Source organism: Balaenoptera physalus (assembly GCF_965194825.1).
Source record: "Balaenoptera physalus genome assembly, chromosome: 12".
Taxonomy (NCBI): domain Eukaryota; kingdom Metazoa; phylum Chordata; class Mammalia; order Artiodactyla; family Balaenopteridae; genus Balaenoptera; species Balaenoptera physalus.
The window spans coordinates 14,517,068-14,532,595 of NC_138897.1; the positions used below are offsets into that span (position 1 = coordinate 14,517,068).

Here is a 15,528-nt window from a genome sequence, read left to right on the forward strand (position 1 = left end):
GAAGTTTTAGCCACAGCAATCAGAGAAGAAAAAGAAATAAAAGGAATCCAAATCGGAAAAAAAGCAGTGAAACTGTCACTGTTTGCAGATGACATGATACTATACATAGGGAATCCTAAAGATGCTACCAGAAAACTCCTAGAGCTAATCAATGAATTTGGTAAAGTAGCAGGATACAAAATTAATGCACAGAAATCTCTTGCATTTCTATACACTAATGACGAAAAATCTGAAAGTGAAATTAAGAAAACACTCCCATTTACCATTGCAACAAAAAGAATAAAATACCTAGAAATAAGCCTACCTAAGGAGACAAAAGACCTGTATGCAGAAAACTATAAGACACCGATGAAAGAAATTAAAGCTGATACAAACAGATGGAGAGATATACCATGTCCTTGGATTGGAAGAATCAACATTGTGAAAATGACTATACTACCCAAAGCAATCTACAGATTCAATGCAATTCCTATCAAACAACCAATGGCATTTTTCACAAAACTAGAACAAAAACATCTTAAAATTTGTATGGAGACACAAAAGACCCTGAGTAGCCAAATCAATCTTGAGAACGAAAAACGGAGCTGGAGGAATCAGGCTCCCTGACTTCACTCTATGTTACAAAGCTACAGTAATCAAGACAGTATGGTGCTGGCACAAAAACAGAAGTATGGATTAATGAAACAGGATAGAAAGCCCAGAGATAAACCCACACTCATGTGGTCACCTTATCTTTGGTAAAGGAGGCAAGAATATACAATGGAGAAAAGACAGCCTCTTCAATAAATGGTGCTGGGAAAACTGGACAGCTACATGTAAAAGAATGAAATTAGAACACTCCCTAACACCGTACACAAAAATAAACTCAAAATGGATTAAAGACCTGTATGTAAGGCCAGACACTATCAAACTCTTAGAGGAAAACATAGGCAGAACACTCTATGACATAAATCACAACAAGATCCTTTTTGACCCACCTCCTAGAAAAATGGAAATAAAAACAAAAATAAACAAATGGGACCTAATGAAACTTAAAAGCCTTTGCACAGCAAAGGAAAGCATAAACAAGACGAAAAGACAATCCTCAGAATGGAGAAAATATTTACAAATGAAGCAACTGACAAAGGATTAATCTCCAAAATATACAAGCAGCTTATGCAGCTCAATATCAAAAACACAAACAACCCGATCCAAAAATGGGCAGAAAACCTAAATAGGGATTTCTCCAAGGAAGATATACAGATCGCCAACAAACACATGAAAGAATGTTCAACATCACTAATTATTAGAGAAAATCAAATCAAAACTACAATGAGGTACCACCTCACACCAGTCAGAATGGCTATCATTAAAAAATCTACAAACAATAAATGCTGAAGAGGGTGTGGAGAAAAGGGAACCCTCTTGCACTGTTGGTGGGAATGTAAATTGATACAGCCACTATGGAGAACAGTATGGAGGTTCCTTAAAAAACTCAAACTAGAACTACCATAAGACCCAGCAATCCCACTACTGGGCATATACCCTGCAAAAACCATAATTCAAAAAGAGTCATGTACCACAGTGTTCATTGCAGCACTATTTACAATAGCCAGGACGTGGAAGCAACCTAAGTGTCCATTGACAGATGAATAGATAAAGATGTGGCACATATATACAATGGAATATTACTCAGCTATAAAAAGAAACGAAATTGAGTTTTTTGTAGTGACGTGGATGGACCTAGAGTCTGTCACACAGAGTGAAGTAAGTCAGAAAGAGAAAAACAAATATCGTATTCCAACATATATATATGGAATCTAAAAGAAAAAAAAGGTTCTGATGAACCTAGGGGCAGGACAGGAATAAAGAAGCAGATGTAGAGAATGGACTTGAGGACACGGGGAGGGGGAAGTGTAAGCTGGGACAAAGTGAGAGAGTGGCATGGACATATATACACTACCAAATGTAAAATCGATAGCTAGTGGGAAGCAGCCGCATAGCACAGGGAGATCAGCTGGGTGCTTTGTGACCACCTAGAGGGGTGGTACAGGGAGGGTGGGAGGGAGATACAAGAGGGAAGGGATATGGGGATATATGTATACATAAAACTGATTCACTTCGTTATACAGCAGGAAGTAACACAACATTGTAAAGCAATTATACTCCAATAAAGTTGTTTAAAAAAAAAAGATAAAAAAGAACAAAACAAAAATAAACAAATGGGACCGAATTAAAATTAAAAGCTTTTGCATATCGAAGGAAAACATCAACAAAACGGAAAGACAACTTACTGAATGGGAGAAGATGTTTGCAAATAATATGTCTGATAAGTGGTTAATATTCAACATATATAGGCAGCTCATTCACGCTCATACAACTCAATATCAAAAACACAAACAGCCTGATTTAAAAATGGGCAGAAGACCTGAATGGACATTTTTCCAAAGAAGATATACAGATGGCCAACAGGCACATGAAAAGATGCTCAGCATGGCTAATCATCAGGGAAATGCAAATCAAATCCACAATGAGACATCACCTCACACCTGTCACAATGGTTACCATCAAAAAGACAACAAATAATAAATGTTGGCGAGGATGTGGAGAAAAGGAAACCTTCATGCACTGTTGGTGGGAATGTAAATTGGTACAGCCACTATGGAGAACAGTATGGAGCGTCCTCAAAACATTAAAAATAAATCTACCATAGGATACAGGAATTCCACTCCTGGGTATATATCTGAAGAAAACAAAAACACTAATTTGAAAAGATACCTGCACCCCAATATTCATAGTAGCGTTATTTATAATAGTCAAGACCTGGAAGCAACCTAAGTGTTCATCAACAGATGAATGGATAAAGAGATGTGATATATATAATGGAATATTACTCAGCCATAAAAAAATAATGAAATTTTGCCATTTGCAACAACATGGATGGACCTGGAGGGTATTACGCTTAGTGAAGTAAGTCAGACAGAGAAGGACAAATACTGTATGTTTTCACTTATATGTGGAATAGGAAAAATAAAACAAACAAGTGAATATAAGAAAAAAAAAAGAGAAAGGGAGAAGATGAACAAGATATTGCTTCTGATCTTGGTAGGGATTATTTGGCTAAAGAAGAGTTTAGGCCCTGTACCTATTTTACTCAACTCAGAAAGAGTCTCAGAAAGCATGGAGGTTTAAAATGCAGGAATGCGCAGGTGATCGTGTAAAGACTCATGGTAAAAATGTCAGGCAGGCTGCGGAATGGTAGAAAGTATAGTTAAAAGTCACTCTAGTAGTTTCCTAGTGTTGCCATAACAAAGTACCAAAAACTGGGTGACATAAAACATCAGGACTTTAATCTTTCATAGTTCTGGAGGCCGGAAGTCCCAAATCAAGGTGGCAGCAGGGCTGGTTCCTTCTTGGGGGTCCAGAGGCAGTATCTGCTCATGCTCATCTCCCAGCTTCCAGGGGTTGCCAACATCACTTGGCGTTCCTTGGCCTGTAGCTGCGTGATCCGATCTCTGCGTCCGTTGTCACATGGCTACATTCCCTCTGTGCGTGTCCATCTATGGGCACAGTGCTGTTTTATTCTTTAATCTTGAAAATGTGTGCTGTTAATTTTGAGAAGAAATGGAAAAAAGATGAATTGGTCAACAAAATCCACTCTTACTCATGGTAAAAAACAACCAGGGCACATGTATTTTGGAGGCGGCATCAGTAGTCATCATGCATACCAGTCATACCAGTTGGTTGATTCCTCTTCTTAAGGGAAGTTAACAGTTTTCGTCATTGTCGTATTAGCCTGGATAGGCAAAATTATACCGTGGTAATAAGTAAGTCCAAAATCTCAGTGACTTAACACTGTGAAAGTTGGTGTGTCTGTCCTGCGACAGCTCTCATTTCAGCTCAGGCTACAGGCCAGCAGGAGGACCCTACTTAATACGGTCACTCAGACCTAGGCAGAAAGAGGTTCCTTTTGGCACAGCCTTCAAAGATCACTGCAGCAGGAAGGGGCAAGGAACCGGCAAATCTCACATTGGCTGTTAAGGCTCCTGCTCATGTTTCCTTAGCTCAGCGCAGTCACATGGTCGGACACAACCATAACCTGATGGAGAAGTTCAGACCCATGTGTACCTAGACGGAGGGTAATAGGAATATTTGTGACCTGCCCCAATGTCTACCACATTGAGATGCACATTTCTTCAGCTCCAGAGTTATTACCCGTTGATATTACCATTCTTTTCAGTTTGGGAGAGGGCGAATTCTCCCCTGCAGGATGGAACTTTGGCCGAACAACTGAATACAATGCTGAGCAAACTCTTAGAACGTGGCCATGTGTAATAATGCCATTTATAAGCAAAGACTTAGAACAGAACGATAAAGGATGTATGGTCATTCCTTGAATAGTCTTATGATCAGTATTCAATAATTTAGGCTCCCAGGTGTGCTAGTTAATATAGAAGTTATAAAAATAATCTGTCTACTTAAGCTTGCTATTTATCTAGTTTATCTATTTAGGCTTTATTAGAAAACTTGGACAAGGATGACCAAGTAATAGAATTAATGTGAACCTCATTAAGATGATCACATTTCTCCTGTGTTGGCATTTTTTAATCTAGTCTACTTTTGGCTAGAGGGACCCTATAGAAGAGATTTCTGTCTACGCTGTTAAGTTCCTATTTCTGCAGCTTCAAGTGTCTTTTTGCTTTTTCTCTTTGAGATAAAATGAGAAGGTTCCATCATTTCCTTTTCCTTCAAAGGAAGGTGTTTAGTCAGGAGGGAAACAAACCAACTAGGATGATGCTAAAGGATGATCCCTAATCAAGTTATATTTTAATGCAGCTTGAAGATTTACTGATGGACTCAGTGAGGATGGCACTGAAACGGAAGGAGAAAAAATAAGCTCTAGCCTTCCATTTCAAGAAGTCAAAAATCTGTGCCTTTGTTTTTTTTCTTCAAAATAAAAGGATGGCACTGGAGCAATTGCCACTTTTTCTATTCTACATCTGCAACAAAAGAACAACTTTGAATAATGAACAGCCTACCTTCACAGTAGGAAACTAAGCTACGGAGAGGCTCTCAATCATGTACTTAATAATTAGAAGTATGAGCAGGAACTGACCTTCCAAGATGGATATATTATTATTCACTTTACCTGCTCACTGTCACAGTGGATGCTGTCATCGAGACTGTGACTAAAAACCCTGATCAAGACATCTCTGCCAAGTCCCATAAATAATCTGTTTGCCCATTGTGCCTGAGGTGTACATGGCATACGCTTAGATCCATGTGGGAATCTGGATGTGATAAGTGGCTTGGAGTTTACAGAGAATTTGTACCCAGTTTGTAGGTAAGGGACACACTGTAAATATGGCAGTGTGCCAGTGTTCTCCAGAAATAGCCTCCTGCTCCTTTGAGAGGAGATTAACCTGGGTTATGTAAGGTTCCTGATAATGAAGTCCTCTCCAATGACATCTATTTTTTAAAAATCTTCCCATAATAGTGAAATATACATACTTTCCAGAAAGAACATAGGACTGAATTTCAAAAGCATGATCACTCCCTATTTCTCAGATGATGCTTGTCAGCTGTCCTTACCTGGTTTCACTGCCCACTGTGAAGGCCAGTATTCAGTTCTCTAGGGTTTAAGATGTAGACGGGATATCAACAATCAATGGTGAAGGATGTGTGCGGAGCTCCTTACATGTTATAGCTCCCAGAGGAGCCAGTGGTATCAACATCTGAGGTGAGTGTTTCACAAATGGCTCTGTGTTCTTTTCTGGTTTTAGGTCTGTGCTTTGCTCATGTTTTCAACATGATCATTAATGTAAAAGCACCTGGCACTGTGCCGGCATACAGTAGGTGCTCAATAGCCGGCCATGACCTTCCCCTTCCCTTTGCTTCAGCTCAGCAGCAGTGACGTCCGCCTGGAGCATGCTGATGAGGCCCTGAGTCCCCTCTTGGGTGTAACTAATATTCATCCTCAGGTAATGCCCTGCATTTAAGAATCTCATCTCACACCAACCATCATATGGCCCAATAGCCACAGTCCCAAGAAGTCATTGGCAAATGTACAAATTTGAGGTTGATGAAGCCAGTCCTGGAGGTAAACACGGGGGCAGACCGTTGGTGCCCCGCCCTCCCCCAGGAGGCTAGTGAAGACTAGCAATTAGGATGAGTGAATTTTGCTGCATATGGGCCTGGCAGGGAAACACAGAGGATTACATCAGTTTCCTGGGGCAGCAGGGGAATATCAAGTACAAGAGACAGAAGGAAACCAGGCAGCCTGCTCTTTGAAGGTTAATTCTTTCACTCTGCTGTGCAGCTCTTCACTTGCAGTCATGCCAAGGGTACATATGCTCCGTATTGCGGCCGAGTGGGGGACACCTCTCTGAATGTTGTCCTTTTGCTGTGCTGCCTGAGGACCAATGGGCACTTAGCGCTGTTTTCAGCAGCTCCTGCCTTCTCTGCTTTCTCTGTAACCTCTCTGCACCGCCCACATCAGTGGGGTCATATGAATGGAAGTGTCTCTTCTCAGCCATCTGGTGGTTCATTCTTCCCTCCCCCTTGCCTGCAACTGTGAGAGCTGCTCGCAGGCTGCCAAGTCAGCTGGAGAGTTCTGCTGCTGCCTGAGACCTGCCAGAGAGCAGGGCATCTTCAGGGCCCTCTCCATACACTCCAACCATGTGCAAAGGCTGAGTCGAAATAAAAAAAGATCCTGCAAAACGAACACACTAATTAGTTAATTAATTAATAAGCAACCTGGTGTGTGGATGTGTTGTAGATCCAGCCAAAGTGACAAGGACATGTAAAGGGTTCGTACTGAGTTATTTTTTATGTTAAAATAGATCTTAACAAATGTATTATATAAGGTTTCTATTGGTTTCCTAGGGCAGCCAGAACAAATTATCACAAATTGGGTGGTCTAAAACAACAGAAAGGTATTCTCTTACACTTCTGGAAGCTAGAAGTCTGAACTCAAAGTGTGGGCAGGGTTGGTACCTTCTGGAGGGAGAATTTGTCCCATGCCTCTCCCTAACTTTTGGTGGTCGCTGACAATCCTTAATACTCCTTGGCTCGTAGATGCATCTCTTCGATTGTCTGCCTCAGTTGTCACATGGCATTCTCCACTCTGTGTCTCTGCTTCTGTGTCTAAATTTCTCTCTTCTTATAAAGACACCAATCATTGGTCCAGTATGACCTCAAGTCCATTTGATTATATCTGTAAACAAAGATCCTATTTCCAAATAAGGTCACATTCACAGGTACTGGGGGTTAGGACCTGAACATATCTTTGTGGCAGACACAATTCAACTCACAACAAAGGCAATGCAGTAAAAAAATTGACAGTCTTTTTCACTAAATGGTTCTAGAACAATTGGATATCCATATGCCAAAAGGGAAAAGAAAAACAGAGCTTCAGTTCATACCTAAAAATCTACAAAGATAAATCCCAAATGAATTATAGACCTAATGTAAAACCTAAAACCACAAAAGTTCTAGAAAAAAAACATGGAAGAAAACATTTGTGACCTTGGGTAGGCAAAGATTTTTTTAGAAATGACACTGAAAGCACAATCTACAAGAGAACAAACTGATGAATTGGGATTTCATCAAAATAAAAAAACTCCTGCCCTTCAAAAGACATTGTTAAGGGAATGAAAAGACAAGCCACAGACTGGAATAAAAATCTTTACAAAGTCTGTACCTGATAAAGACTCATATCCAGGAAATAAAAAGAAATCTCAAAACTCAACAATAATGAAGCAATTAAAAATGGGCAAATACCTCTGGGTACTCCACCAAAGAAGATATGTGGATAGCAAATAAGCATGTGAAAAGATGCTCAGCATTATTAGTCATTAGGATATTAGAAACTAAAACCACAGCGAGATACTACATTCCTATTACAATGACAAAGATGAAAAAAACCCAGCCCATACCAAGTATTGGTGAAGGTGAAGAGGAAATGGAACCCTCATATACTGCCGGTGGGAATTTGAAATGGTAAAAAGACTTTGGAAAATAGTTTGGCAGTTTAAAAAAACCAAAACAAGAACTGAAAACATATACCTACCATATGACTCCAGCCATTCCACTCCTAAGCATTTATCCAAGGGAAAAGAAAATATATGTCCATACAAAGACTCACATGCAAGTGTTCTTAGCAGCCTAACTTGTAACAGCCAAAAGCTGCAAACAATCAAAATGTCCATCAACATATGAATTGTTATGGACTGAATTGTGTCCCCCTCCATGCCCCAAATTCATATGCTGAAGCCCTAACCTCTAATGTGACTGTATTTGGAGTAAGGAAGTAATTAACTAAGGTTAGATGAGGTTACATGGCTGGGGCACTAATCTGATATGATTAGTGTCCTTATAAGAACAGACACCAGAGAGCTCACTTGCTCCTGCCACCATGTGAGGATACAATGAGAAAGTGGCCATTTGAAAACCAGGAAGCGAGTCCTCACTGGAATCTGACCATACTGGTATCCTGATCTTGGGCTTCCAGCTTCCAGAACTAAGAGAAAATAAATTTCTGTTATTTAAGCCACCCAATTTATGGTATTTTATTTTGGCAGCATGAGCAAACTAATACATGAATGAATAAACAAATTGTGGTTTATCTACACAATGGAATACTGCTTATCAACAAAAAGCAATGAACTGTTGATATACACAGTGGCATGTGTGATACTCAAACTAATAATGCTGAGTGAAAGAAGCCAGACCCCCTCCCCCCATCCTCCACACACACAAAAGAGTACACTCTGTATGATTACATTTATATAAAACTCTAGAAAATGTAAACAAATCTACCATGATAGAAGGCACATTGGTGGTTGCTTGCAGTTGGGGGAGGTGGTTGGCAGGGATGGGAGAGAGGTATTACAGTAGGGTATGAGAAAACTCTTGAGGGTAACAGATATATTTACTATCTTGATTGGGATGATGGCTTCATGGGTGTATACATATGTCAAAACATTAAATAATATGCTTTACCTGCAGTTTATTGTGTATTAATTATACTTCAATAAAAATATATTGTGTGCCTTTTATATATCAGATATTTTGCTAAGTATTCTCATAAAATATTCATTTATTTCTGAAAGTACTGCATGGTAGGGATAAAACTGAATTTTGGAGAATAATATACCTATAAACAAGAATGTATTCTATAGAGAGGAGGGGGAATGGAAGAGAGAAAAGAAATGGTGAATGGAATCCAAAGTGATTCCTGGAATAGAGGAAGGAGGCAGAGTAGAAAAAAGGGAAAGACAATATAACTGATTGGGGACTTCCCTGGTGGTGCAGTGGTTAAGAATCCGCCTGCCAATGCAGGGGACACGGGTTCGAGCCCTGGTCTGGGAAGATCCCACATGCTGCAGAACAACTAAGCCCGTGCGTGACAACTACTGAGCCTGCGCTCTAGAGCCCACGAGCCACAACTACTGAAGCCTGTGTGCCTAGAGCCCATGCTCCGCAACAAGAGAAGCCACCACAGTGAGAAGCCCGCGCACCGCAATGAAGAGCAGCCCCCACTCGCCGCAACTAGAGAAAGCCTGCGTGCAACAATGAAGACCCAAAGCAGCCAAAACAAAACAAAACAAAAAACAGAAAAATAAAAAAAAGATTGTCGTTTTACACCACTAAGTTTAGTGTCTTTTTATGCAGCAATGGTGGTAAAACAGTTGATATGAAGAAGGGGAAGAAGTGGAAATAATAAAAGAAAAGCTAGTATCCAAACTTCCTGAAAAATAAGAAAAGACTCATAGGTAGTTTTACTAGCTTTTGGAAGTGTGTCCTCTCAGAGAAGTGGTCTAAGGTTTTCTGGGATGGAAAGTAGCCCTTGTCATCATGGGTACCAGGAAGGTGGCCTCAGTGGCTAAAATGTTGGAGTGGAAGAAACAGCCTCGTCATCAGTCATCTGGAATCCTTACAAACCAGGAGTGTGGACAAACACATGGGGTAGGATTTGCCAGCTTCCCGTCCCAGGAGAAAAGATTTAGGAAAAATTGTGTTTTTGGTTGATGTTGTAGTTAATTACACATACTATAAATTAGTACTCACAATTTTTGCACAACATAAATCACAAGAGACAGATATGTCTCATTAGTAGATCATTTTAAAAAGAAGGTTCCTTGATCTAATTTTGTCCATTCCCTGTACCAGAACCTTGACCCTCAGGATCAAGCAGAAGCCTCCCAAATCCAGGTATTTACACATAAAAATATCTTGAAAGTTCTTTATTATGAAGATGACAAATGGATTTGAGAATGAGTCCATCTGCAAAAAGAACTGTTTGCAAAGTGTATCCTGTGCTCATGTATTTCCAGCGTTAGAAAGGAAATACTGGGAATTCTGACATTAAGGTTTAGCTCTCGATCACTAGTAAACTAGTAACAATGCATAGTCAATGTGCCTGTACTGATTTTGGCTTGTTTGAATTTGTTTTCAGGATTTATAGATTCTTTCTTGTGCAAACTACTCCCTTCTTTGCCTTTGCTATCTGCCATGTTGGGATATTCTGCTTTTATGATTTAGAAAATTCATTGCTAATCTTTATCTTTGCTTGTGTTCTTGTTCAGAATACAGTTCCAGACAGAGTCTTATCAATTGATTTCCACAGATGTTCCTTTTCCCTCTAACATATAAATTAAAGGCTAGCTGCTTTACCTGTTTACAAATAAATGGCTGGATAATTTCACAGCTCTCTTTTTTAACCTGATCACACTGCATTCTGTCTGGTGGTAATGATGTTTTATTTTCAAATGAACCAGCATTTGTGGTAAACTGTGGTGGTGGAAAGGGAATTCTAAAACTCATTTGGAGGGAAGAGTCTCTATTAGCTTAGAGTGTGAGTTGAAATGGATCTCCTATTCTGTGCTTCTCTCACACTTCCTGTATCACACCATTAAACATCTTCCCAGGGACCAGAAGCTCCAGGAGATTCTGCTTAATCACTTCATGCCCAGTATCATGGGGGACCACATTTGCAGGATGTGGGGCATGATAATCCCCTGTGGTTAGGATAACAGCTGTTCCCAGTTTTTAAAACAAGCAACACAGAATGAGCTAGTCAAAAAATTATCCTCAGGGCTAGTGATAGAAAAGAAGAAGGTTATAATGGTTAATTTGCCCACATTCACATAACTGGTATGTTGTAAAGCCTAGTTTGGACTCAAGTTCACGTTTTTCTTTGCTAAGTTTATTTATTTTTACATCACACTTTACCCTCAAAGAGCATGTATGAGAGCTGCCTTTCATGGAGGAAAGGGTTAGTATGCTGAAGGTTGAAGATGAGAACTTGCCTGGCTGTTAGTGTACCACGTAATAAAGCGTGAAGCACATCCTGCTGGTTCCCAGACATCCATTAGCCTTCTTACATATTTCTGCCAAACTCTCCATTTTACTGGAAAAGAGATTCACAATACTATTCTACTGATGGGGTAGGCCCCAATGCAATCTAATCTTTCTATATTTGAGAAAGCGTGACCATATGCCAAAGGTTCTCAAAGTGTGGTCCCTGGACCAGCAGCATCAGCATCACCCAGGAACTTGTTAGAAATGCAAATTGCCCCAGATCAACTGAAGTAGAAACTTTGTGGGTAAAGGCCCAACAAGCTATAGTTTAACAAGTGATTCTGTTCCAAGTGATTCTGACACACATTAAAATTTGAGAACCTTTAACCAAGACACTCAGAAAACTATTTTGTTCACAATTTGTTCCCAATGGTGAGGATAACTGTGTAAAATATCCTTTAATAATACGATGTCAAAGAAAGAGATCCCTTCCATCATGTACCCATTAAGCACTTATTAAGTACCCACTCTTACCTACTGTGGGGAAAGGAAACATGAATAAAATATGGCCCCAGTGTTCTGTGAGCTCATCCAATATTGACAAGATGTACATATTTGTACATATTTTTGGTACATATTTGATTTGCCAACAGAACAGAGATGAAAGTAGCACAGTGGCCTGCTTCACTGGTGGCTGTGTGCAATACACTCTCACAAAACAAAAAAAAATATCGGCTAAACTCACTATTGTATTGCTGATGTTATCAAACCATCCTTTGCTCTTTTAAGGGATGGGGAAATGAAGAATATTTATGAAAAGCTTTACAGCTTTACAGTTTAAACCATACGTTCATCTGATCAGTGACCGAAATAGAATGCACAGACTCATACTTCTGTGCTGTTGTCTTTGTTTGATGAATGAGCCCCAGCCCCAAGAACCTGAGACTAGGTCAGGATCACAAATCCATCTCTTACCTGCTCAGCAATTAAACACATGTGCAATAGACTTTCCCTTCTATTTAACTTTTATTAAAAGAGGTGCTAAGGTACTGAGATGCAGTACATCATATTTATTACCAAAATTATTAACAAATATACAAAACTTATATATGTAATTTTCTTACATCCATTTATTCTCTATAATACTGATTTGTGTTCAAGTAGGTTATCTACAGTATGTAAACATCCCTTGAATTGACCTCACACAGATTAGGAAAGCCCTCTAACCCATGCTTTTATCAGATACTTCTTTTTATTTGGCTTTCATTTGTAGAATCTAATCTTCACATTTGGCACATGGAAGAGACGTCTACAGTGCAAAAGAGGCAGATTTTCTGGTTTCCTTCTGAATAATTTTGCAGGGGCACAGTTAAAGAGCACTCTAACTCCATGGAGGTGGATTTGTTGTAATGCCAACAACTCTTGGTTCAGCCATTAAACTTGAGCTTAAAGTCAATGCCTCTTCCTTCTCCCACCCCCCTGCCCACCCCCCATGCAAGGTCAATTAGGCCTTAACCTTGTTTTAAAAGGATTAAAAGAAATTGCATCCATCCCAGAACAAGTAGGTTAATTTCACCGAGGAATAATTTTTCAGTGTTCTTTTATGGGGGTTGGTTTGTGCAGTGTGATGAGCCAGCAAAACTTTTAAGTGGCGAATAAACATGATTAAAAATAAAACAAAACAAAAAACGGATAGGAGAGTAGAACTTTCTATTTGCTTTCAACTGCCACCTCTGCACTGAAAAGCACAGCCTCTCTGAGGTGGCAAAATGACCAAGTGAACAGCGGAGAAAAGTCAAGCCCGCCATACTTAACCGTGGAATCCACACCTTTGAATACAGTATCACAAAAATTAAAAAAGAAGAAAAGGTCATTGGAGATTCTGCCCCCCTCTTCCTGTGTTTCCTTTTGATTATTTAACTTAATCTAACCAAGTAAAGCTGATCCAGAGAGAGCTCTGCTCGCCCGCTCCCCCCGCAACCTCACTCTCCAGCACAGTCTTGCTCTTGCGGTTGGCGGCGCCTCTTCCGCGAAGCCTCCGCCCCAGAACGGCCGGGTTTGGCCGCGCGCCGGCCTCCCGGCTTCCGTCACCACAGGGGCGTGGGCCCCTCCGACGCCCCGTAGAGCTCCGCCAGCTTCCGGAAGCGGGGCCCCCAGTCCGTCAGGAAGTCGAAGCTCTGCTCCGAGTCTGAAGCGGCCGACTGCAGGGAGCTCAGAGACCCGGCGACCGAGCCGTCCCCCTCGAACATGTACGTCTGCAGGGAGTCGAAGGGCGCGGCCCACAGGTCCATGTCGGCCTCGTAGAGTTTGGCCAGGACGTAGCTGTGGACGGTGCTGTTGACGGCGCACGTCTGAGGCACGTAGCGGGAGAGGCTCTCGATCTCAGGCAGCATGTCCTGCCGCGTCTTGGAGGCGCCGCCCGCCTGCGCCTCCCGGGGGTTCCACATGGCCGCGATGTCGAAGGCCTCGGTGTCCTCCTCGCCGCCGCCCTCGTCGTCGTAGCGGACGATGTTCTCGTGGATGTTCTCCTCGTCGTCGATGATGTACGGCTGCTTCCGGTGCCTCCGCATGGACAGGATGAGCAGCACCAGCACTGCCGGAAACACAGAGGACCGGGTGTTGGCGGAAGAGCCCCGGCCGTGTGGGCCGAGACCAGAGCTCTTGAGTAGCACAGGTAGGGGAAGGGCTGTCTGGGTGGGGAGCGCAGGGGCAGTGTTTGGCTATGTGACCTCACAGGGTCTACCCTGTTCTCACTCTTCCTGCACTGCTGGATGGAGAGTCTGTGGGCGAGTGAACCCTACGTGACATGTTTCCACGTGGTTTAAGTAGAAGTTGCACGTAGAGGCTCTGCACACACCTTATCGCTTTGAAATGTGTGTGCGTTTGTACACCCAGCCACCCAGTGTAACATCTCATTAACAAGGCACGAAGCCCTGTGGCCCGCCGTGGAGTATATGCTAAGGATCAGATCATGTTTTCTGACTACGTAAGGACGAATACGTGTTTCTCCATTATAATGTGAAAACCTTACTCTGTAGGTGGAATCCTGCTTTTTTACATTAGCCTCTCAATAGGATCCTACTTTGTAAATATACAGTGGACCCTGGAACAACATGGGTTTGAATTACTGGGGTCCACTTAGCTGTGGATATTTAAAAATAAATACATACTGCAGTACTACTGTAGTTGGTTGCTGCAAAGGCTGAACCGTGGATACTGAGGGCCGACTATAAGTTATACATGACTTCAGGGCAGGTCTGGGCCCCTAACCCCACCCCACCATTGTTCAAGGGTCAGTTGTGATCATATATTAATTCATATGAGTATAGACACATGTGTTAAATATGAGCCAAAGTCTTAGTCTTTTTATGTTTTCTCCAAAAAATAAGAGAGCATAAATGACCGTCTTTGTCCAGTTAACTCAGATTCCTCAGAAAAGCCTTCCATTAGAGAGATGGTTGTGACTTTCTAGATCTAAGGATGTTCATGGAAGAGAGGGAATGAGCAGTGACATTTTATATAATTCATCATGTTATCAAAGACGCACCACACTGTTAGATGTGCCCTTGCAGGTTTGGATGAAATTTTATCCCAACATAACGGTTTTTTTTTTTTTCCCGCAGGATGTGTTCGCTGGGGTTTAAAGGAGAGATGGAGGTAATCCCATTGAACCGTTTATCTCTGTGAGTAAAAATGTTTTCCAGGAAGTGTGTTGAGGTTTTGGCTGTAGAACTGCTATTGATTTTTTTTTTTCTAGCATGCTTTGTTACAGCTGGTGAACAGTGAGAGCTTGACAACACTGCAAAATAAGAGCCCAGTTTATCCAAGGGGTGGGGGGGAATGGAGTACAGTCATATGCCCAGTAAGATTATGGACTGACTTAAAAAAATAACAACAATGGTTTTTTAAACTTGAATGTGGAATGTGCTTTTTGTAAATTGCAGTTAATGATGTTAATACATGATATTTTCCTGAATAGCTCGGGTGACAAAATGCACACACAGGAAACAGTTACATACTCTTGTATTTTATCTCTGTGCAAAAATGTAACTCATAGACTAGAGGACTGTGGGATTTCAGAGAAATGGACTAATAGGACTTTAAGGAAGTGGGGGCTTGAACTGGGCATTGGAGGTTGGGGTGTGATTTGGATGGATGCAGGGTGGAGAAATGGGATTCTGAGTGAACTTGCTGTGTTTCAGGGATTCAGTAAGGAGTTACTAAACTCAAATATGTTTTAGACAT

The 15,528-nt window shown here is 41.2% G+C and overlaps 1 protein-coding gene across 3 annotated transcripts in view; it reads right to left on the bottom strand.

The window, feature by feature from the left end:
- Positions 1–23: 23 nt before the first annotated feature.
- The window catches only part of CDH20 (cadherin 20), a 212,557-nt gene continuing 197,052 nt past the window's right edge, over positions 24–15,528 (bottom strand). For all 3 annotated transcript variants that reach the window (XM_082417959.1, XM_082417957.1, XM_082417958.1), the window contains one exon: positions 24–13,876. In XM_082417959.1, coding sequence (XP_082274085.1) covers positions 13,371–13,876 — 506 coding nt within the window. In that variant the 3' untranslated portion in view covers positions 24–13,370. The remainder of the gene's footprint in view (positions 13,877–15,528) is intronic.